Genomic DNA, 23380 nt, shown 5'->3' on the forward strand with positions numbered 1-23380 from the left:
GGAAGTCTGCTCCCCCTCTGTGCCCTGCTCTCTTCAACGTATAAAAGAGAAGAAGGAAAAGAAATGTGAGTCCCTCGACAAGCCACCCACTCTATCCCATGCCTCGGAATATGCCATGTCCCTTCCTCACAACCCGAGTCTGACCTCTTATTTATGGATGTCACACCATCCTTGTTCGTGACCTGGTGGCGTGATCGGCTCCAGCACGTTCACCTCCCACTTGGATACCCACCATGTGCTATTTCGAAGGAACTGTAATGGATACTTCTGTCACCACCACTTTGTTGGAACCAGGTTGGCCCTTTGAGGACTTCCAGTCATGTTTGCACTTTGGTCTGTATCAATATTGGTGTTACATGGATCCCACTTCGAACCACATTGGAAGCAGTTGCTGCCTGGGTTCACTTGGACTCTGCAGTCACGGTTTGCTATCTCTGTCCCACTTCTTACAGGCCACGTACATCTGCTGCCTTAACTGCACTCCTTCAGCAACTCTTCCTCCCTTCCTCATCCTTGATGATGATGATAATGCCCATTACCCTTTGTGGGGCAATGCTTTTTCGTCTAGTCAGGGTTTGGTTCCCCTACTCATTTTAGCACAGCATATGGCACTTTCAACGCCATTGATCTTTCGCTCTCTTTCCCGGCCCCTCCCCTTCTTCCTTCCTTATGTTGGTCACCACACAATGACCTCTGTGATCGCGATCACTTCCTGTAGATTCTCTTGTTCCCATCGCACCTCCCAATGATCAGGTTATCTTGCTGGGCTTTCCATCATTCTGACTGGCCTCTATATACCTCCCATGTCATGTTAACATCTTCTTCAGCAGGTTATATTGGTGAAGTCATCCGTGCTCTGTCCGATATGGTAATTCGCACTGTCGGCATTGCTGTTTCCCGCTTGACAGGCCCTGCTGGCATTGCCGTTTTCCATTTTACAGGCCCCATTTGCCATCGACCAGTTCCACTGCGCAGCACAGTCATTGCCAACACTATCTGTGATTGTCATTGCAACTTGCAACATCTTAAGTGGCACCCATCTTCTGCTGGTCTTACTACCTTTGAACGTCTTCATGCCAAAGCCTGTTACTTAAACAAATAGAGGAAGTGGGTGTCTTGGGAACACTTTGTATTCTCTCTGGGTTCTCGTGTCCCTTCTTCACGGGTACGTGCAATACTCCGCACTCTCCACGGTTGTCAGCAGCAGTCTTCTATGCCAGTCCTTGCCCTTCCAGGTTTGCTTTTTACAGATCTATCAGTTCTCGCGGAACACTTCGCGACCCATTTTGCGACAAGATCAGCATCGGCGTCCTATCCAGCTGCTTTCCTCCTCCAGAAACAATGGACTGAAGCTCCCCACTTCCATTTTAACCCTTGTCGAGTGAATCCTAGAACGGCCCTTTTACTGTACGGGAAATTCTCCTGGCTCTCTCTCGTTCCCACGATTCAGTTCACGGCACCGATTCCGTCCGTAACCAGTTACTTCAACATCTCAGTTCTCGTCAGTAACAATATCTCGTCCATGTTTAGCTGTATTTGACTCTGAGGCATTTTCCCCTCACAGTGGAGAGACAGTACTGCTCTTCCTGTGCTCAATCGGGTCCTCGAATCTCGGGACCTTTTCATCTCCTTACCAGTGCAGCTTACGGGAGCAACGGTCTTCGAACGACGGTCTGCTTCAATGAGAAACCACAGTTTGGCAGGCCTTTTCTCGGTGCTGTCGTCTGGTCACAGTTTCCTTCTATCTTCCTGAGGCCTACGACACAGCTCGGTGCCGTCACATCCTCCTTACACTGCACGAGTGGGGTCTTCGGGGTCCCCCTCCCAATTTTTAGTCACCAATTCCTGTCCCACCAGTCATTCAAAAGCGACTGTGTCGGCACTGTTGTCAGTCCTCCACAGACCCGAGACGACGGCATTCCACACGGCTCCCTTTTAAGTGTACTTTTTCTCGTCACTCTTAATAGACTTACGCCCTCTGCTGGACCGTTGGTCACCCCTGCTCTATATATGGATGATTTCTGTAGTTTGGCTAGCCCCCACTCAGTGACCTCTGTGGAAAGACAGCTCCACTGTGCTTCCACACAGACACTCTTGCACGGTTTTCATTCCTCTCCCCTTAAGTTGAGGGTGCTGCATTTCTGTCACTGTACTACGGTGCCTTCCACTAGCCATGTTGATAGTCTTCCGGTTGATGCTGGGATGCTTCCCCTTTTAATTTGGCAGGCCCTGCTCCTGATTTCCTATCCGCTCGCCCGCTGCCCGCCTTCGGGTGGGTTTACCGGTTGCGATTCGTCTCACATCTCTCTGCCACGACTTCCGTCTCCCCCCTCCCTGTACTCGTAACCTTGTTCTTTCCCGACTAATCCCACCGGTTAGTTCCTCCGCCCTATATCCGGGCGGATCTCTTCCGGGTCCGAAAGCTTCGGTCGCTTCGGTGGTGTTTCGTCGACTGTTCCGAATGCTCGTATGAGAGATTCGGGATACCGTTGCATTTTACACTGGTGACTCTAAATCTGCCGATCATGTGGGGTATGCCTTCACATCTTCTTTGGCATCTCTTGCCTGCTACGTTTGGGGTGTTTACTGCGGAATTGGTGGCCGTCTATCAGTTCCTTTGCTTCATTAAATGGTCCTCTCGTACCTGAGTTTTGTTATGTATCGACTCGATGTGTGGCCTTCGGGCTATCACTTAAGAGTTTCTCTGCTACCCCTCGTTCTCTGCCATCCGTTACTTTCTTGTCGATATTGGCAGTGCTGCTTGTTCGGTTGATTTTCTGTGTGTTCCTGGCCACGTTGATATCCCTGGTAATAAACTTACTGACTGTCTGGCTGGGGGTGGACACCTACTGCCTGTTCTATGCCCATCCGGGTAATGATGTGGGCTGGGCAAATGCCCAGAGGGAAGGACAGTTATAAATGGGCATTTGCCCAAAGCAGTTTTAAGTGCCCAAAATGGGCGCACTTATAAAAAAAGGTGCTTTTTATAGTCTTTACTTCTTGAATATATAATTTACCAGCTAAAAACTAAAATGCATTTAATGCCTTCTTCTTCTTTTTTTACTAGCATTCCAGCTTTAAGTACACAAACTCCTTAGGTCATTGCTTTATAATGTAACACATTTATAATCCGTGTCAAATTACTGAATGTTATTGAAAGATGATTGTTGATAACAAAATTATTACTGAATGTATCAAACAGCTGGCATGTGTTCTTTGATAATAAATGTATTCTTAAATGTTAAACTGTTTTCAGTGGGTGTTATTGTCAGATGCAGCGACATTTGAGACAGACTGTAGTTTTCTTTTCTGCTTCTTTCTGTATCTACTTTTGTACGACTGTGCTGCTGTGAAGATAAAATGAGAACAGTAACCTTAAAAGGATTTAATAACTAAGAATCAATGGCCAAGATGCTGGAGTCGTTAAGATTCCGATACTAGTAGATTCCTAGAGAATCCACAATTCTTGGAATTGTGGAATCTGAATTGGTACGCGACTCGTCCATAAGTAAAATCATTATGGATGAACTTTTTTTAATCTAATATCTTCTAAAGAAATATTAGTGCTGTTGCTGTTATTGTAAATAGGTAGTGATGAAATTTTGAGTGAGTGGCTGGTAATTTATGGAAATTAATGCAATTTTGTGGGTTATTTAGTTAACTGGAATTGGCAACTTTGATGTGGCCGTCTGACAGTCATTAAAATCTATGTGGTTCAATGAGACGCAACATAATCTTGTCTTTGTGTTATTTACAGTGTTATAGACAATAGGTTGTTGAACATATGCAGGGTGTTCAAGCATAAAGATTCTGTTTGGGCCTCTTTGAATTTAAAAGAGAAAGGAATCTCGTAAGTATTGTTTTATAGAATACGAAAAGTTACATTGCAAAAAAAAAAATGGAAAATCATACCACAAAGTGTTTAAAGTGGCCTCTGAATTTGAAAAAAGTGCTTGAGTTAGGTACAGTGATCGAGGACAACTTTTAAAATTTTTTGCAGTAGAAGTGAAAATACTACCTACAGGCTAGCTATTTAATATAAACGCAAAAATTTCTTTTAAACTCATTGTCTTTTTCTTTTTTTATTATGTACTACCCCAAGAATTGACATCATTAAAGTTGTTAAAAGTTATTTTCACAGTCAAATTTATTTCTCCTAAGAACTCTCAAGCAACTTTTTCAACTTGGTTATCCATACACTGAAGAAACAGTGTTGCAAAACAGCTTTTCCAATACAAAATATCAACTTAAACTTTTTTTATGATTGCTGCTTATTAGTTAATCTTTGAAATGCCTGGGCATTTATGAATTTTGGGCATCTGCCCCAACTTATGAATTCCCAGACCTTTTACACCACTGCCTCCAGGTGCGGATTTGCATCTTTACATCACATCCCTTTTCGCTTAATCATGGGCTGACTCTTCGGAGGCTACCCCCTGTCTAATAAACTTCATCCAATCAAAGAGGCTCCCACCACGTGGCATTCTTGCCTCTGCCAGTGGGATTCTACAATCCTCTGCTGTTTCCATATTGGCCATACTACGTTGACCCATGGTTTTTTACTCTGCACTGAGCCCCGCCCCCCTCCCCACCTCTTGTAATTGCTACGCTCCCCTCACAGTGTCCCACATTTTGCTAGGCTGCGCCCACCTTTTGGCCCTTCGCACTAAATATGCCCTCCCACCTTCTTCGTCTCTGGTGTTAGCAAATGCCCCTCCCATGGTTATCTCTTTCCTTGTTTTTCTTCGTGAAAGTGGTTTGCCCTCTAACATTTAAGTCTTCGAATATTCCTCTGGAAATTGTATCTCTCAGTGTAGGCTTTGGTTATGGAGGCTTTGATTTTGATTCCACACCAGCCAGATTCTCCCCCCTCCTCCTCCATTTTGTCTTTTCTGTTTTGCAGTTTTGTATCCCCTTTTCTTGTGTCCTCTTCCCCTCGTTTTTTCCTTGTTGTATTGTGATGATGGTTTGGTGTGACGGGTTGGTGGTGGTACTGGTGTCCCACCGCTCATAGCGTTTCTGGGGTACTCCTGCCCCCCCTCCCCCCCCCCCCCCCTGTTCTTTCCTCTTTCTGCTGGCCTGTCATCCCTTTACCCTCTTTGCTTGTCCCTTATATCTTCACCTTGGCTGGTCTGTGCCGTTGGTGTTGTTCATCCCTTGATTTCTGTTCCCTTAGATAATGGGACCAATGACCTTGCTGTTTGGTAACCCCCCGCCCCCATCCTATGCCGCCCCCCCACCCCTCCCCCAAAGAGCCTTTGGAATGATCATCTTCTTTAGAAGTTATGGATCCATGTCGAGTGTGTGTGTGTGTGTGTGTGTGTGTGTGTGTGTGTGTGTGTGTGTGTGTGTTTTTTTTGCATTGGCGTGCTAGGGAGTTCATGGCGGTCATCATCTTCAACATTTTCTCGACCCTCTTTGAAACATTTATACCACCCATCAACTGTTGCCTTACTTGTACCAAATTCGCCAAAATGTCGTGCTGCACTTTATTCCACTTTTGAAGCAAAATTGGATGCAAATTCTTCAATCCTTCCTTTTTGAAAGTAAAAACTCGCTGTGCACTTGGAAGCCTTTTCAACTGTCAACAATAAACTAAGAATTCAAAACAGCTGAAAATGTAAACATACATCATGAATATGTGTACAACAAAATAAAAAAAAATTAAAATTGGTTGTCTTTTGATCATACTTATTATGTATACTTCAAGGGAGATGTTAGGCAATGTGTGGATTTCAAACAAGTTTCGCAAAGTCCATGTTGTTTTCTGTTACCTGACAGTATTAACAGGAACCCATAGCTTAGCATAATTTACAATGAGCATGCCAAGTATACTAAAGAAAAATTCCATTGTAAGATGGTAGGAAAGTGAATATTTTAAATAAGATTTAAGACTGCAGAGGACAGAGCTGTGTAGCATTGTCATTTATGTAAGTTTAATTTTGTTTACAACACTAATTTTAACCATTAAACAAGCTGCCCTTTTTGTGATAAATGTGTTACATAAAGCCTTAGACACCCACCTGTAAGTCTACATATGCAGTAGTCACGATAGTCATGTCGACAGCTGGGTCAGGATTTTAACATTTACTAAAATGGGGGTATCGTTTTCCAGTGATTCCATGATAAAGGTTGTATACATTTTCTGCAGTTTGTTACATTATTAATATGTTGTTGTTTATTTTTGTTTCATTTATGATTTGTTGAATGCCTGAAGCTTCAATAATTCAGTTTTGTATATGTCACGATAAAAACTGTTTGTTTTGAATAAATGTAAGTAATGATGCATGCACTAGCACTGTGATTGGTTTGCAAAGAAAGAAAAGTTATACATAAATAAATTTACTAAACCTCAAACTACAATATTAAACTGTGAACAACACAAACACATATCACTAGACATGTGAATGAGTACGTCAAAATGTTTTCATCAAAAGTGATTGCACTGTATCAGACATACAGCTGATTCAAAGAAAGAGTGTTTGCAGTGACTGTCTCCTGGATAATTTTTTTTAAACATGTTCAGATTCCTTGAGACTCCCATAATAAATTACTACTAGCAAATCATATGTTACAGATGCACCTTGCCGAAAGACTACTACGCCTTGCCAGGACTACTCGAGGGCTGACTGGCTCTGGAATACCAAATGTCACAGGCCGCTTCAACCCTGGCCGCTACTGGCATTCCTCAGCTGGAGCAACAGCAATGCTACTGCCATGGGGTGTTGGTGGTGATGGTTATGATGATGATTGAAATAGTGAACAATGACAAAATAATTGTTGTTTTTTGCTTGGGGGGGGGGGGGGGGGGGGATCTTGGAGGAAGTGTAAATAGTTGGAAAAACTGAGGATTTACTACAGATAGGTATAATTTATGCTCAAGTAAGCTGTAATTTATAATTCATTTGTGTAAACAATATATACAGACATATTTCTTCTACAAAACAATTACACTATTATACAGAGAGTGTGAAGATACTAACAACATTCTGTGCACTTGTTTCTCAAACACTCCTTTTAGCAACTCAGCAGTTTTCCCTGTAATGTCAGCTGTTTCTGCTTTATTTTTTATTTTCTGTGGTTCTCATTATGGTAAAAATAATGAAGCTGCTGAGACACCAAAATTACATATTTATAGAAACAATAAATTAATCTGATTTGCTAACAAGTGTATAAATTTACCTTGATTGACAACAGGCTGGAATTTCAATACAATTCTTTCAAGAGTGGCTTAAAACTAAAGGCAGTCTTAAAGTTTGAGAAATATATATTCATACAAAATATACGGAAATTTCATCACAAGTATGTACGAAAACGATTAAAAATACTGATTTCTACAAACACAGTCTCTTGTAAATTTTGAATGTTTCCCTGTTTCTGCTTTGAAATCCCACAAGATCAGTGAAGTTGGTTGGCAAAGACGGATCAGTCTGCGCTGGAGAGACCCGAGTGGCAGTGTGACAATGCAAGGCATTCAGCCAGGTCGCAGCAGTGGCCCGAACTAAACAAAATGCAGTGAAACTTTCTCCTGGTCCCCAAAATCAATATTGTATAAAATGTACAGTACCAAAGTGTAAAAGATTCCAAAGCTTCGTGACATTGTGATAAAATATTACAACTTACCACAAGCCTGAAATTTAACACTCTTCGCACACTCTACCTAAAAAGCATCATTTCTTTATTGCACAAAAGTGCAACAACATTTTGTTTGCATCTAGACATTCAGGGAGACTAGGATTACAGTTTCCATAATTATAATATAAGGACAACTAGCTACTTCGAATAAGTCACATCTTTGGTTATGCATCGAGGAAGTAAGAGTCATCAGCTGAACATTTGGTAACATTTTCATGTGATTCAGCTCCAGAATTTAAAAATTATAGTATGATTCTTCAAAATGATAGGCCAGCTTTACATTATAATGCAAAGCATTCAGTTTCAGTTGAATTGTTGTTGGCTATAAAAAAATGTGGAATAAAAAATGATGTGTTTAAAAATTCAGACTTTACACAGTGTATGATGAAGCAATCCATTTTCCACCACAGTATTCTGGACAGGAAAACCATTGCCATGGCATGTGCTGGATTATGTTGATCCCTGTTTCCTCTCCTGAGACCGCATGCTCTTCACAGGGCATCCGTGTAGGTCCTATAAAAGAACATTAAAACATCAATATTATTTTTAATAAAATCCTTAGTACTTGGAAAAATTTTCAGTATGTACAAAAAGAATTAGCTAATTGGTCAAATAGATTATAGTGTTGCTTTGAATTGTTGAAAGTGTCAAACATTTAAAATTTTAAGGATAATAAATGATAGTGAAATGATAACCACACAAAATTACTCACATTCTATCAGCAACTATATAATAATATTATCATACAAGATCTAGAGCGTATTTAAGTAACACTGCACCAACATTTTTTTTTTCACATGCATTTCACGAATGTGCTGAAAATCAAAGTGGAAATTTGGGAAATTGTGGTAAGTTTGGTAAGGCACCCTAGACCGCGCGGCTACCCAGTGCGGCAATAAAAGTGCTGTGAGAGTTTAGTAATGTGTGTGCATGTGTGTTTTTTTACCTTCTCTTGCCATGCTGTTAGTAATCTCTTTGTGGTTGGAAAATATAAATATTGTAACTTTTAGATGTTAATATCAGGAAATAGACTTTTGTGTATCCACTTAATAGATAATATACCTCCTTCATTATCCAGAAACTCGTACTGTTTGCTTTACATTAAATGAAAACATAGTACAAAGATAATGCAACAGTGCTGCTTCCAACAGAGTTTGTACAAAGTAAAAGGTGTTTTGTTGTTGTGGGTTACATTAAATCTTTCCTTCTAGGTACTATGAATAACAACAATGGCAATTTAAGTTATCAGTTGTACTTCACATTCTATTTTATACTATTTTGCTGCAAAATGTGTAAAGTTTTAACCATGCTTACGGATTTATTAGAAATAATATTAATTAGGTGAGATTTGTACTCATCTCATAGAGGAGACATTGGGTAGTAGAAGGGCACATCTAAAAGTAGACTGTTGAATATGATTAAATTGTTGGGCAAAGTCCTTCATCAGATGTAAAACACATACATATGGTCATTGTCCCTTCTGGGCATTGAGGCCTGACTGGGGTGCATAATGGGAGGTACAGTCCGCACCAGGTATCGGAGAGCTTTGTGACCGTTACTCTGAAACAGCCGGATAGCCATTGCGCATGCGCAGAAGTGTGCAGCTCTGCCCAAATACATTCGGCTGCCCTCAGTGTGCCACGTGTGTCTATCGTGAGTACAGTACAAGTTCCACCTTTGTGTTCTTTTTCGGTATTTGTATTACTAGTACGCAGTGACTTCATACTGAATATGACGTCTATTAGTACTTCAAAACTGAAAGGCAGTAAACTGAATAGCCAGTCACGGGAGATTATACATAACGTTTTAATGTTTATGGAGGCTGAGTCCTCTCAGAGGATGAACATTCTGGTGGGGCAAGCTCAGCTGAGAGCTGAAGTGGCCACAGGCGTTTTGCGTAGCACTATCCAGAAAATTAAAAGGGAAGGCAAGCTATTGGAATATCGCGGGAAAAGGAAATTTGAAACTCCAGATAAAAAACGTAAACGCAAAAGAATTATAGATGTTGACAGTTTCGATTAGGCTAGGGTGTCCATTTCATTTTCATTGAAAAAGGGGACATTTAAAATAAATTAGAGAAAAACCTGGGACAATGAAGAAAAAAAACGGGACATAAATATTGTATTGACTAAATTTAATACGCATAAAAGTTTACCTTTACAACGTGCACTCAGATGATCCCAAATCACTTTTTACAATTATTCTGCCACAGTATCACTGTACTTTTCACTTTAATGTACTTTATCAACAAGTGCATCTTCGTCTGAAATTGTATCATAAAAGTCAGTACACGATAGCTTCTTGTGCTGCCAACTGCCTATCCATTTCTGTTACTGATTTTAAGTTTCCATAGTAGTCACTCAAGCATTTATTTGCTATTTTCGTTTGATCACTGATGCGATGTTTCTTCATCTTAATGTGATTCGCAATGTCAGACCTTCCACCACGACCAATAGCAAATTTTGATTTGCACAACGTACATTCTACAGTTTCTCCACTACCAGTGATAAAAGGAAACTCACTTTTTATACTGCTGTTAAAATTACACTTTCGGTTTGGCATAATGAAACAGTGATTGCACAGTGGAAAAGATTAACAGTGTGATGACGGAAGCCAGAGAGCAAGTATCAGTGGTGTAGAGTATCTCTGGACCGAAAGGACGGATTCAGTGGGTCGATTTAGAAAAGAAGAATCTTCGTTGTTGAAACTTCCTGGCAGATTAAAACTGTGTGCCGGACCGAGACTCGAACTCGGGACCTTTGCCTTTCGCGAGCAAGTGCTCTACCGACTGAGTCTCGGTCCGGCACACAGTTTTAATCTGCCAGGAAGTTTCATATCAGCGCACACTCCGCTGTAGAGTAGAAATTTCATTCTATATCTTCGTTGTTATTCGTAACCTATAGTGCGTTTAAAATTACTTGCGATTTTTGACAGTTTGGTACATGTTTGGGGTATGCTGAAAGTCATCACACGCTTCCTAGCGTAAATAATTGCGCAGTTAATAACAAGTCAAACAACCAGTAACGTAAAATACTCTAGCCAAGCGGAATCATTAAAAAAAAAAGGGGGGGGGGGGGGACATTTGGACGTCCCCAAAAAAACTTTTGGTATCAAAGGAACAACGCCTAATAATAACTCATGCAGGCGACAAAAATGGCTTTATTCCTAATGCGCTTGTTATGTGGAAGTCAAATCAAGCAATGGGAGATTACCACAATCAAATGAACCAACAAAATTATGAGAAGTGGTTGACAGAAAAGCTGATTCCCAATGTAAAATCCAATTCTATAATAATTCTCGACAATATGCCATATCACAATGCAAAATAAATAAAGCTACATCTTACTCAACTAAAGACTATATCAGAAAGCGGATAACAAAGGAACGTACTCCATTCTCTTATGACATGTTGAAACCCGTTCTCTATGAGCTCATTCGAAGAAACAAGGCAACGACTGTCAAGTCCATAAAATTCTTGAAACTGCTGGTCACGTTGCTTTACGCCTTCCTCCTTACCATCCAGAATTAAATCCAATATAAAATATTTGGTCGACTGTAAAAGGTTGGGCAGCTTCTAGGAACGTTATTTGCAATGTAACATTTGTGCAAAATTTGTGTGAGGAGAAATTTAAATCCATGAGTAAAGAAGACTGGATTCTGTTGTGCGAACACGTTAAAAAAAATTGAGCGGGAATACATCCAGAAAGAAATACTTATCGACATTTAAATAGATAAAATAATCATAGATTTAGGTGGTGCAGACAATGATAGTGGAACTGGTTACTGTGATTTTAGCTCTGAAGATGACAGAGAACTGGAAGGAGTAGCTGTGCTACCTGATGATGACTGAATGTAAGTGCTCGCATTCTAAGCTGACCAAATTTCAAAGAGAAAAAACCGGGACACTTTCGTTTATAGTTTATACTTAACTTCCTTACTGCAGTTACGTCTTACTCTTATTTTTCTTGCCAGGTACCTTGATATTTTGAAGCTGATAACAGACCCATGATGATGCTACAATTGAAGAACTCAAAACAAGAGTGTATCTTCAATATGTGAATTGGGATGGGAAATGTAAATATTACTAATCTGTGATAAGAGACAAAGTAAATATTTTATCCTAAGATTTACCTTAGTAGTATTTATGAGAAGAATGAATGGATTGATTTTAGCAGTTCTTCGTTAGAAAGAAGGTATTTTATTATTAATACAGTAAGTATGGTAAATACTGTGAAATACATTTCTCTAACGTCTAACTACTAGGGAATTTAATTCTCATAATTTTTAATTAAATAAGAAATGTTACTGCGCGCATTTTGTTTCTCGATTAAAACTGGGACAATTACATGTCCAGAGTGATTGTCTTCAGACACCTGGACATTTATGTGAAAGCTGAGATGTCTGGTCAGCCTAGCATAGCCAATGTTCTCAGGTTGGCATGCATATGCTTGCTCCGAGCTCCGCATTTTTTTTCCCACTTTCCATTTGCAAATGTTGTTCATGTTATTTTTTTCTTCTTAACATAATGATTTTCTTCATTATTTTTATTCAGTTAATTGGTTTACACAGTTTTTTTTATTTGTATTCCTTTGTCATACCATTTTAATCAAAGTTTTAATTCCCCTCGAAGGCGTCTTGTGATTAATTCGCGAGTGCATGGCACACATGGACCCTTCCCGGGCTGCTTGTCCTTCAGCGTGCCCCTCTCACCCTCGTGCTCGCTCCTTCCCCACTGCCCCTTTCTTCCCAAAGCCCCTCTCTTCTCTCCTCTCCTCTTCCTCGCTGCTTCCCCAAGCCCCTCTCTCCTCTCCTCTTCCTCGCTGCTTCCCCAAGCCCCTCTCTCCTCATCCTTGCTCCTTCCCCACTGCTCCATCCTTCCCCAAGCACCTCCCTCAGCATCGCTTTCCCCCACTGCTCCCTCCTTCCCCCCTCTCGGTGTTCTTATTTATGTTGACCTGGTTATCCACCTGGTTCCCTATATTCCTTGTAGTTTTGTTCCTCTTGACTGTTCTCTATCATCCTTTTTGCCCTTGGGGTGTGACCTCCACTTCTAAATTTTCTGTCTTTAGTGTGAGTCATTTGGGGAAGAACTCCCTCCCTAGTGTCTATGGTGTGAATCCCCCCCCCCCTTCCTACCCCTCTTTCTTCTCTGCCATAGGCCTCCTCTGCCCCACTACGTCAGCAGCATGTGGAGCAAATCTGCATGGTGGGGCCGTGCACACATCTGGCTGAGCCCCCCTGAGAACACAGGAATGACACCATTGATACCTGAGCTGTTGCCTCGCCATGTATGCCAAGGTGTGGTTGCTTGTCATCTTGCAGCACCAGGCAATGGCCTCAGTGCCAGACGTCTCGTTGGCACCCATGGGAGAGTCCCTGATAGGAGTGGGTCGTATCGGGGTGCATGCTTGATGCATGAAGCTTATCAGGCTGTGACAATCTGGCTGTTCTCAAATGGCCATCACTTTGAGGAGTACCAAATCACTTAATGTTGCTTCGCATGACCCTACAGCCTTCCCTTCCCTGGCTGCACCCTTGGAGGAGGGCCACACTTGCTGCCATTGGACGAAATACTTTAATTGCTACCTGGTTTGAACTAGGACAGATAGGGACACATTCACCACCACAAAGCCATGGATTTTTGTCCACCTGTGCTTGTAAATTGTCACGATCACCACTCTCCACACTTGGCAGATTGCCCAGCTTACAAGAAAGAAAAGATGATCCAAGAGTGTACGTCCCTGGATTGTCTGTCTTACAAGGACAAGGCTTCCCCGGCATCTTCAACCCCTTCTTCTCACTTCAAATCAGACCCAATTTTTATGGATGTTACCCTATCCTCACTGGTGATGACCACACACCTCCTCTTGGCTTCTTCATGTCTAACCTGGACTCTCATGACACGATAATCCAGTGGAATTGCAATGAATATTACCGTCACCTACCAGAAATACAACACCTAGTTTCCTCTTATTCTGCATTCTGTCTTGCACTTCAAAAAACACACTTCTGTGATGACCACTCTCCATTGTTTCGTGGTTCTTGTGCATTCTGTCAGAACCGTGCCGGCGCCCAGATCGCATCTGGAGGTGTCTGCACTTCGGTTCACACTGATGTCATTATTTCTGGATCCTCCTTCATACCAACCTGGAAGGAATAGCGATACAAGTACAATCGACGCCAGCAATGACTATTTGCAATGTATACCTCCCTCCAGGCAGGACACTTCCTCACGTTGAACTGCCTACCTTAATACAGCAACTTCTGCCCCTGTATCTCCTCCTCAGGGACATCAATGTGCACCACACCCTTGGGGTAGAAGTGCCACTTCAATGGGCTGGGGGTCTTCTAATTGGTCAACTTATTACAGACATTGATTTGTCTCTCCTTGATGACTGTTGTCCTACAACTTCACTGCTGTTAATGGTACCTTTTCTGCCATCAGTCTCATGATCTCCTCCACTGCTGTCGTGGCTTCACTACAGTGGTCACCCCATGATGATCTTTGTGACAGTGACCAGATTCCAGTGACTGTTGTTCTTGTGCTGCCGCGAGGCAGACAGACCCCCACCTTGGGCATTCTGTAGAGCCAATTGGCCTTTATGTACGTCTGCTGTGCACTTTGACTCTTCTCTTTCAGACTCCATTGATGCAGTTGTGCAAGACATCTCTGACACTAGTATTCATGTCGCTGGCATTGCTATTCCCTTTAGCACAGGCTCCCTTCGTTGTCGACCGGACCATGCTGGATCAAGAATGTAGCAGTCGCTGTCCACGACTGCTGACAGGCGCTGCAACAATTTAAACAACATGCTTCACAGACTAACATTATCGCTTTTAATCATCTCCTTGCTGAGGCGCGCTACCTTATTAAGCAGAGTAAGAAGAAATGCCGGGAGCACTATGTTTCCTCCCTGGAGTCTTATGCCTCTTCATTCTAGGTTTGGTTCAAGCTCCATAGCCTTTTGGGCCGCCAGCAACAATCAACTATCCTGGGTCTTATCCTACAAGGTGTTCCATGTACTGATCCGTTTCAACTTGCACAACAGTTGAAAATGTTGATCTCTTGGTTTGTTTTTTTTTTTTTTTAAAGGTAATTTTTTCCCAGTGACTGTGCAATGGTGTCAAAAATGTATTTTTCATTACAAGATGAGCTGCTGCCTTTTTTATGGTAATCATCTTACAAACATTTAAAATATAAATTCCTATTGCACTATGGACAAAATAATGCAGGTGAAGATTTAAACGAAGGTAGGGGTTATAAGTAAAACAAAATTCAATCAAAATGAGGAGTAGAAATAATTAATGCAATCAAATGGACGAAAATATAGGGTGATAAAATGTAGGAAATTAATTACACTTAAAAAATAAAAGTAATTGTAATAACATGAACAACATTTGCAAATGGAAAGTGGGAAAAAAAATTATGCAAAGAAAAGTGAGCAAATTAAAAAATGATACGATAATTAAAGATATGAATATCATAGAGGGAAACATTCCACGTGGGAAAAATATATTTAAAAAGAAAGATGATGAGACTTACCAAACAAAAGCGCTGGCAGGTCGATAGACACACAAACAAACACAAACATACACACAAAATTCAAGCTTTCGCAACAAACTGTTGCCTCATCAGGAAAGAGGGAAGGAGAGGGAAAGACGAAAGGATGTGGGTTTTAAGGGAGAGGGTAAGGAGTCATTCCAATCCCGGGAGCGGAAAGACTTACCTTAGGGGGAAAAAAGGACAGGTATACACTCGCACACACACACATATCCATCCACACATACACAGACACAAGCAGACATTCATAATGTCTGCTTGTGTCTCTGTATGTGTGGATGGATATGTGTGTGTGTGCGAGTGTATACCTGTCCTTTTTTCCCCCTAAGGTAAGTCTTTCCGCTCCCGGGATTGGAATGACTCCTTACCCTCTCCCTTAAAACCCACATCCTTTCGTCTTTCCCTCTCCTTCCCTCTTTCCTGATGAGGCAACAGTTTGTTGCGAAAGCTTGAATTTTGTGTGTATGTTTGTGTTTGTTTGTGTGTCTATCGACCTGCCAGCGCTTTTGTTTGGTAAGTCTCATCATCTTTCTTTTTAAATATACGATAATTAAAATGTGATAAAGGAACAGAAATAAAAAAATCAAATTTAAACCATTTAATTCAATAAAAATATCAAAGCATTTGACAATTATCGAATTTGCAACCTTCTGTATGTGAGGCCAATACTCTATCCATTACGCTACACAACTATTTTATGCATGAACACTTGAGCATCACGTAAAATTCAGAAAAATTTTTCTTTTCATCGGTTACTCGCAAATGTGAGTCCAGAGAGAGTGAGAGTGTTTCTACACCTGATGAAGAACTTTGTCCAATAGCCTGATAATATCCAATGGTCTGTGTCTGTCTGCTACTCAAGGCCTCCTTTGTGCAGTGAATAGGAAACTATTCTAATCTATATTGTTATGTGTTTACTATATGTATTATAGGGAGAAACTGATTGATTCAGTTTCTATCTTTCCATTAAGAAAGCATTGACCTGACTGTGCAAAAATGTATAGTTTCTCCATTACATGTGATTTAAGTGACTGAGTGCCACACAGTTTGCTCTTCATTGAAATGAACATTTGATTTTATCATTAGTTTGTTCCATGTTTCTGCATTCTGTATATCATTGAGCTGGAAAAGCCTGGGTCAATGCAAATTGCTTAATTATAAAATTAAATGTGTGGCCGACATTCCTTTAATAGGTAACACTTTCCAAAAAACAGCAAACTTATTTCAGTCACATAAAGTGAAAATAGCTTTTTCCACAAACTACAGCAGGAGTTAATTCACAGCTTACTCAATAAAATACATTCTACAATCAGAAATACACAGAATCACATGTTAAACTTATTCAAGCTACTACGTAGGTCAGACTGGCAATAATTTCTGTACTAGATATATGCTAAAAACACACACTGTACACTCATTAACATAGATTAATATAGATCTTAAGATACTCCATATCTTGACCTTAATTTAGTGAAGGAGTTAAAAAATTCACCAATTGCAGTGACAAGGCTTTTTGATTCAGCACTTTTGTTTTGGGCAGATCATATTTCATTAGAGCCATGCAAAACAAATGGCTAAATCAGTGCACTAAACGATGACTCTTCACTACATTTCCAATAAAATTATTATTTTTATAGTTACTGGCAGGTATAAATAGGTAACATAATTTACGAAATGTATGTACAGTAGTAGCAAGGAAAACAATCTATGGGATGTTGTAGCAAATCTTGCTTTGGCTCTTCGTGGAGTTGACTCATCACACAATAATAGTATGTGTAAATGTAGCCTGAAAAAAAAATTTTTTATTGTGTCACATTTTATGTTCAGTTTTGTCTACACTACTTTTTTGGACAACTATGTTTCCTTTGGAATGGATATTCGTAGTTAAAAAAAAAAAAAAATCAGAAGGATCTGTGATGTTAGTGAAATTCCGGCAGGTGATAGTGAATTTTAATACTTTCTTGCCTGTACAATATAATGTCTCACAGGCACTGTGCATAACAACACAGTGTGTCCCAGGTGGAATGGTCAGTATCCAGGGATATGACAGGAAGTACCGTTCAAAGCAAAAAAGTCTAGTAAACGTGGACTCTAAAATGGGTACCTTAAGGGCTATGAGCACTTGCTCGTTTTCACTATTAGAAGATATAGTCCTTGTACTGAACTAGTGCTTACAGCTGTTGCAGTGTGCACAGTATATACCTGTTCAAAAGCAACTGTTGTAAAATAACTTGAAAGTGGGGGAGGGGGGAAGTGAAGGAAAAAAGACAATAGCCAGCCACATACAGAGTGGGTCGAACCATTTACTGTAAACTTTTGCCAGAATTAGAAATATACATATGAGTTCTCTCAGGTTTTCTCCACATTATTAATTAATGGTATTCTGCCGAGTTGTTGTTTCCGTGTTATGCACAATATTTTGACCATGAATCCAGCTAGAAAGAACACATAATGACAAAACTTGCAGCACCTGAAAAAGATGGCTGGGTTGGTCGACAAAATAGTGTGCATAAAATGGAAACAACTACTCGGCAAACACCCATGTTAACACCTGTAATTGTATATGAATGATAAACCTGCAGATTGTGAAATCCACTGTGCTACATTTCATAACAACATTCTTGTTTTTATCCTGTGTAGGAAATTAGAGAGTAAAAGTAATAGAAGAGTTTTGCTATTTGTGCAGAAAACAACTGATGATGGCTGATGTAAAGAGGGTATAAACTGCAGAGTGGCAAAAAGCAAGAAAAGCGTTTCTGAAAAAGAATTGGCTAACACTCAGTATAAATGTAAGTGTTAGGAAGTGTTTCTAGAGTCTCACATTGCAAGGAAGGCAAACATGAATGATAAAATGTTCAGACAAAGAGAGAGAAGAAGCTTTTAAAATGTGGATCTGCAGAAGAGTGCTGAAGGTTGGATTGGAGAGATTGACTAATAGAATTAGGGGAAGGGGAAAACAGAAATTTATGTCACTAGTTGAGTAAACGATAGGACACATCCTTCGCATCAAGGAATAGTTTGGATATGAAGAGAAGTGGGTGGGCAGGGGGGCGGGGGATGCAAATAACTGTAGCAGCCTGACTATAGCAAGTAGGTTCGAATGGATGTAGGTTACAGTAGCTACTGTGACATGAAGATTCTTGCACAGGATGGGTTAGGGTGGACACCTACATCAGATCAGTCTTAAGGACTAACAACAGTACAGGTATGTCTCAAGTATTGGACATATCTGAATATTTTTATTTTATTTTATCTGAATCCTGTTAAGTATACAGGACTTGTTTCAGGACAGTAACTCTGGATAAGATGCTACCACAGAAAGTAAGTACAATAAAAAGTTATTAAATGATATAGGTAAGTTCCTGATACTTATCTATAACACCTATTTAGAGAACTGTAACTTGTTAATTAATCAGGCATCCACCTACGGTAGAGATCAGTGATGGTAAATCTGTTCCCTACACACAACTGAAGTTAAATGTCCATGGGGTGGAGTGTAGCTGTCACCACACATTTAACTTTGTTCCAGTACACAATCAATGAAAACATGGAACGTTTGTGGCAGCCAATAGTTCTCCCATGCAACTACTAAATCAATTTATGAATAAAAGTGTGAAGTTAATAACTTGATTGATGCACTATCAGAATTTATGCTACTGTATGCCATCGTCTTTCAAGAGTGCATCCAAGATATTATTAATTCTTGTTCAGATACTTTGGCTGACAACCCATCAGCCATTCTTAAGATAAGTCACTTGCGAGATTTTTGAATCACTTACACAATACCGTAGAGTAATCACGAATGTGTCGGGGACGACACTGTCGGTAAAGAGAGCATCAGTTATAGACAAAACTTTATGCATCAAAGAGTAAAAAAGAAGCAAGTGCAGTCAGTAAATCCACAATACTTACAAAGCACCTGGTTTATTATTACGGATGGCCTGTTTTGGAATGCCAGGAGTGGAAATGCAGTGCACAGTCACTGGAGCACTGGAGATTTACTGGGCTGTGGAAGACAAGTGTATCACTGGTGTTCTATGAAATATTTTTTTACAATGCATATGCACCACACTCGCACCACCCCTGGGTACTTGCTGCACTTTGGCGGGTTCATGCTTGGCTACCACTGGGCCCCAGACATTGCAGCATAGTTTAACTTCTGTGCTGCATACCTACAATCTTGCTATTCTATTTCCCCTTTTTTTGGAAATTTATTCTCCATTTTCGGTAGTCAGTATCAGAATATTCTCCACTGTTTTACATTCATTTTTTCTTTCTTTGTTCACCTTCTCCTATCTGTCCTCTGCTTTGGCGTTTCAGGTTCTCCTTCCTTCCGGTTCACTCCTGAAGGCCGGCTCACACGTCTGACACGTAACAGGTGACTGTGGCACCCTTAATTCCCAGCCACAGGTTGACAGGTAAGGTAGGCCAGGCTCAGGGAGGGGTGATTGCCTGAACTGTTACCTTTCCAAATTGCCAATTGGTCCCTCTGTCAGGTGTTCGGTAAATTCGACCTGAGGTGTGAACAATCACGTAAGGTGCACCCCCTTCTGAAGGGTGTCCCCAGTCGGAAGGGGCACACCTTCGGAGGTGCCGGCAATCGCGGGGGATTTTCTCACGACAAGCCAATCGTCTCCAGTCGGTGGCTGCGAAACGTAAACGGAATGGAGCTAACGATTCAGAGACCCTCCCAGCTGCACCATGGTTCCTCACAGTTTCACATACTGAAGACGGTCAGTCCTCTACTACGATAAATCCGTTTATTATTCAGAAAGGTGTCGATGCAATTGCTGCCCTGTGAAATCCTGCAATCGTTTGTACAATGGCACTTTGCTTTCAAAGATTTCTTCAGATTCTCGAGCACGACAATTGCTCGCAACTTCGATCCTCCATGGCTATCCTCTGCATGCCGAGGCCCATGTAAATAACAACACGGGAAGAATTCTGCATTCTTCCCATGTTGTTATTTAACACTGGGCTGCTCGACAGTCTGACTGAGGCGGAAAACCGAACGTACCTCTCTGATCAGGGTGTCACTGCCGTCCATTGGATGATGAAGAAAGTAGATACCTCCTTAGTGCCTACACACACACACACACACACACACACACACACACACACACACTCTTTCTCACTTTTACTAGAGTGGTTCTTCTGTCAAACATCAAATATATCACAGCCAGACCGTATATTCCGAACTCGATGTGCTGCTACTAGTGTCACTGTTACGACCACACTCGAGAGTCCTGCCACACCCTGCCAAATCTGTAACCTGTGTCGGGGATGCTCACGAGGATGACTGTCCGCCTCCTTCTCCCCGCTGCTTCGACTACGATGGCTAACGTGCCAACTCCTCCTGCGACTGTCCCACGTATCTCGACAAGCGAGCTGTCCAAGAGACCCGGGTGAAGGAAAAAGTGCCTTACCTGGTTGCTCGCAAGTTGTCAGCTAGGGAAACCGTGTGTTCTACCAATTGGCACCTACAGTATTGTTCTTACTACATCTCACTCCATGGAGGTTGTGGCCACGCACACGTGTCACCTCAAATTTAGCACCGTGGTTGTGAAATCGCACAGCGTCATGGTTGCGTCCCTGTCTCCTCCTCCGGCTATGGAAAACACCACCGAACTTTTCCCTCACTGGGTGAAGTCAGCTACACAACTGGCAGGCTGGAAAGGACAGAAGGAATACTCTCGTGAAGACTTCCTACGTCCTTCTGTCCGACCTACGTCCGAGTCTCCCTCTGCCGATCGGAAAGGCTTGCAGAAGTTGAATAAAGTCAAACGGTATTATCCTTCTCTGACTCGAAGATCCTCTTTGACGGTGTCACCACGTGATACCCTCGCCTGGCAGACATTCGTGTCGCCGGTGCACGACACCCAACCTTTTTCCGTCCCGGACTCCGCAGGCCAACAGGAGGAGAATGCTAACGCTTCTGTCAACCTCGTGGAGTGGAATCCTTCTCTCTCTGTGCCCTGTAGCAGCAAGTCTTTGAAGGCTGGCACTCGGCAGCTGCCGAGGTGACACCCCTTCATTTTTTTCTCTCCGTGACCGAAGAGGACTCGAGACTGCTTTTAGTATCACATCATCCACTTGTTCTCTGCCTTCAGGAAACAAAACTGCATCCTCCCGACTGCTTTGAGCTTTCACAGTTCTTCCCTGTCTGTTTTGAAGCCGGCATTCTATCTCGTGGGGGAGTCGTGCTGCTCATACGAGATGATGTTCGTAATTGACCCGTCTCCCTGACGACGTGCCTTCGAGCTGTTGCAGTTTGCCTTTTCCTTCCTCACTTGACCTTTTCCCTTTCTGCCATTCACATCCCTCCGTCATTCAATGTCAACGGTGAAGACTTCCTCCAGCTTATTAGGCAGCTACCTCATCCCTTTCTGCTGCTTGGTGACTTCAATGCACACCGTCCCCTATGGCATTCTTGTAGAACCTGTCCAAGAGGTGCCTTCTTGTCTGACCTTCCCGATCAACTTAATCCCTTCTGCCTCGACACAGAAGCACCCACTTTCCTTTCAGACTCCACACACCTATTTTCATTTGGACCTATCCTTCTGCATGCCCAGCTTGCCCGTCGCCTCGAGTGGTCCCTTCTCTTCGACACAAACTCGAGAGACTATTTCCTGTGTGCTATCCGTTTGGGACTCCTACCCCACACACTCACACCCAAATGGCAGCTTATTGTGGCAGGTTGGAGGCTTTACTCCTTTCTGGCGACCTTCGACAAACGGCATTTCCCCTAGTTGTGATGCCCAGTTGCAATATCTTACAAATGGTATCCTTACCGCCGCAGAACGTTCCGTTCCTCACACTTCCTCTTTACCATGTTGTGTCCTGGTCCCGTGGTGAACTGAGGCATGCCACCGTGCATTTCGCTTGTAGAGCTGTGGCCTCCACGTTTTTAACAGTCATCCTACGATGGGAAACTGTATTCATTATACACAGATGCGTGCACAGTGTCGACGTGTTCTTCGGGACAGCAAAAGAGCTAGCTGGATTTCATTCAGTAGTTCTTTAAATTGTTCCACTCTTCTGTTGTGAGGACCAATCTCCTAAGGGTCTCTAGGACCAAGATCCATTCCCCAATTTCCAACCTGACAATAGCAGATGATATCATTGTGGGCCTTATTGCTAACTCCAGCATCTTAGATTGCCATTTTGCGGAGATTTCGTGCTCCTCCCTCTGTCACTCTGCCTTCCTCCATTGGAAACAAGTGGAGGAGGGCAATACCCTTTTCTTCTCCGAATCGTGAGTGCTACAATGCTGCTTTCACTATGAGGGAGCTAGATCGTGCTCTCACTTTATCCTGATCCTCCGCCCCAGGGCCAGATGCTGTTCACAGTCAATGTTGCAGCACCTTTCTCTTGCAGGCAAGCATTTTCTACTTAATACGTACAACCGCATCTGGCCAGAGGGCACGTTTCCCAGACAGAGGCACGAAGCCACTGTCATACCCATACCTAAGCCCGTTAAGGACACACACATTCCTTCGAGCTACCACCTCATTTCTCTCACCAGCTGTGTTTGCAAGGTGATGGAACATATGATGGCTTGAATCTCACAATTTACTAACCACTGCACAGTGTGGATTTCGAGCACACAGTTCTGCAGTTACCTATCTCGTCACTTTGTCCACTCATGTCATGAATGGTTTTCTGTGGAAATCTCAGACTGCACCCGTGTTTTTCAATTTGGAGAAAGCCTAAGACACCTGCTGGAGGACTGGTATCCTCCGTTCTCTCTACATGTGGGGCTTCCATGACCGCCTGCTCTGCTTCCTTCAGGAATTTTTCAAAGATAGCATTTTCAAGGTACGTGTGGGTTCTGCCTTGTTGGACACCTTTATCAAGGGTTCCGTCGTCATCTTTGTTATTGCCATTAATCCTATAATGGCCTGTCTTTTGCAGAGCATCTCCGGCTCCCTTTTCGTTGATGATTTTGCCATCTACTGCAGTTCTCCAAAGACCTGTCTCATTGAGTGGCATCTTCAGTGATGTCTTGATTGTCTTTACTCGGGGAGTATTGACAATTGCTTTTGTTTTTCCACTGACAAAACCGTTTGTATGAATTTCTTGTGGCACAATTGCTTTCTTCCACTGTCTTTTCTTCTTGGGCCCGTTTCTGTTCCATTTGTTGAAACTACAAAATTCCTGGTGCTCATGCTCTATAGGAAACTT

At 42.0% G+C, this 23380-nt stretch overlaps 2 protein-coding genes across 3 annotated transcripts in view; one reads left to right on the forward strand and one right to left on the reverse strand.

Moving 5' to 3' along the window:
* LOC126106646 (uncharacterized) overlaps positions 1-7861 on the forward strand; it is a 201081-nt gene extending 193220 nt beyond the window's left edge. For both annotated transcript variants that reach the window (XR_007523379.1, XM_049913002.1), the window contains one exon: positions 6578-7861. Coding sequence is in view for 1 of the 2 variants with exons in the window: in XM_049913002.1 (XP_049768959.1) it covers positions 6578-6754 (177 nt within the window). In the remaining variant the exon portion in view is untranslated. The remainder of the gene's footprint in view (positions 1-6577) is intronic.
* Positions 7862-8012: 151 nt separating this feature from the next.
* LOC126106643 (disheveled-associated activator of morphogenesis 1) overlaps positions 8013-23380 on the reverse strand; it is a 440404-nt gene continuing 425036 nt past the window's right edge. The window contains exon 22 of the mRNA XM_049912999.1: positions 8013-8148. The gene's annotated coding sequence lies outside the window, so the exon portion shown is untranslated. The remainder of the gene's footprint in view (positions 8149-23380) is intronic.

Source organism: Schistocerca cancellata, chromosome 10 (assembly GCF_023864275.1).
Source record: "Schistocerca cancellata isolate TAMUIC-IGC-003103 chromosome 10, iqSchCanc2.1, whole genome shotgun sequence".
NCBI lineage: Eukaryota > Metazoa > Arthropoda > Insecta > Orthoptera > Acrididae > Schistocerca > Schistocerca cancellata.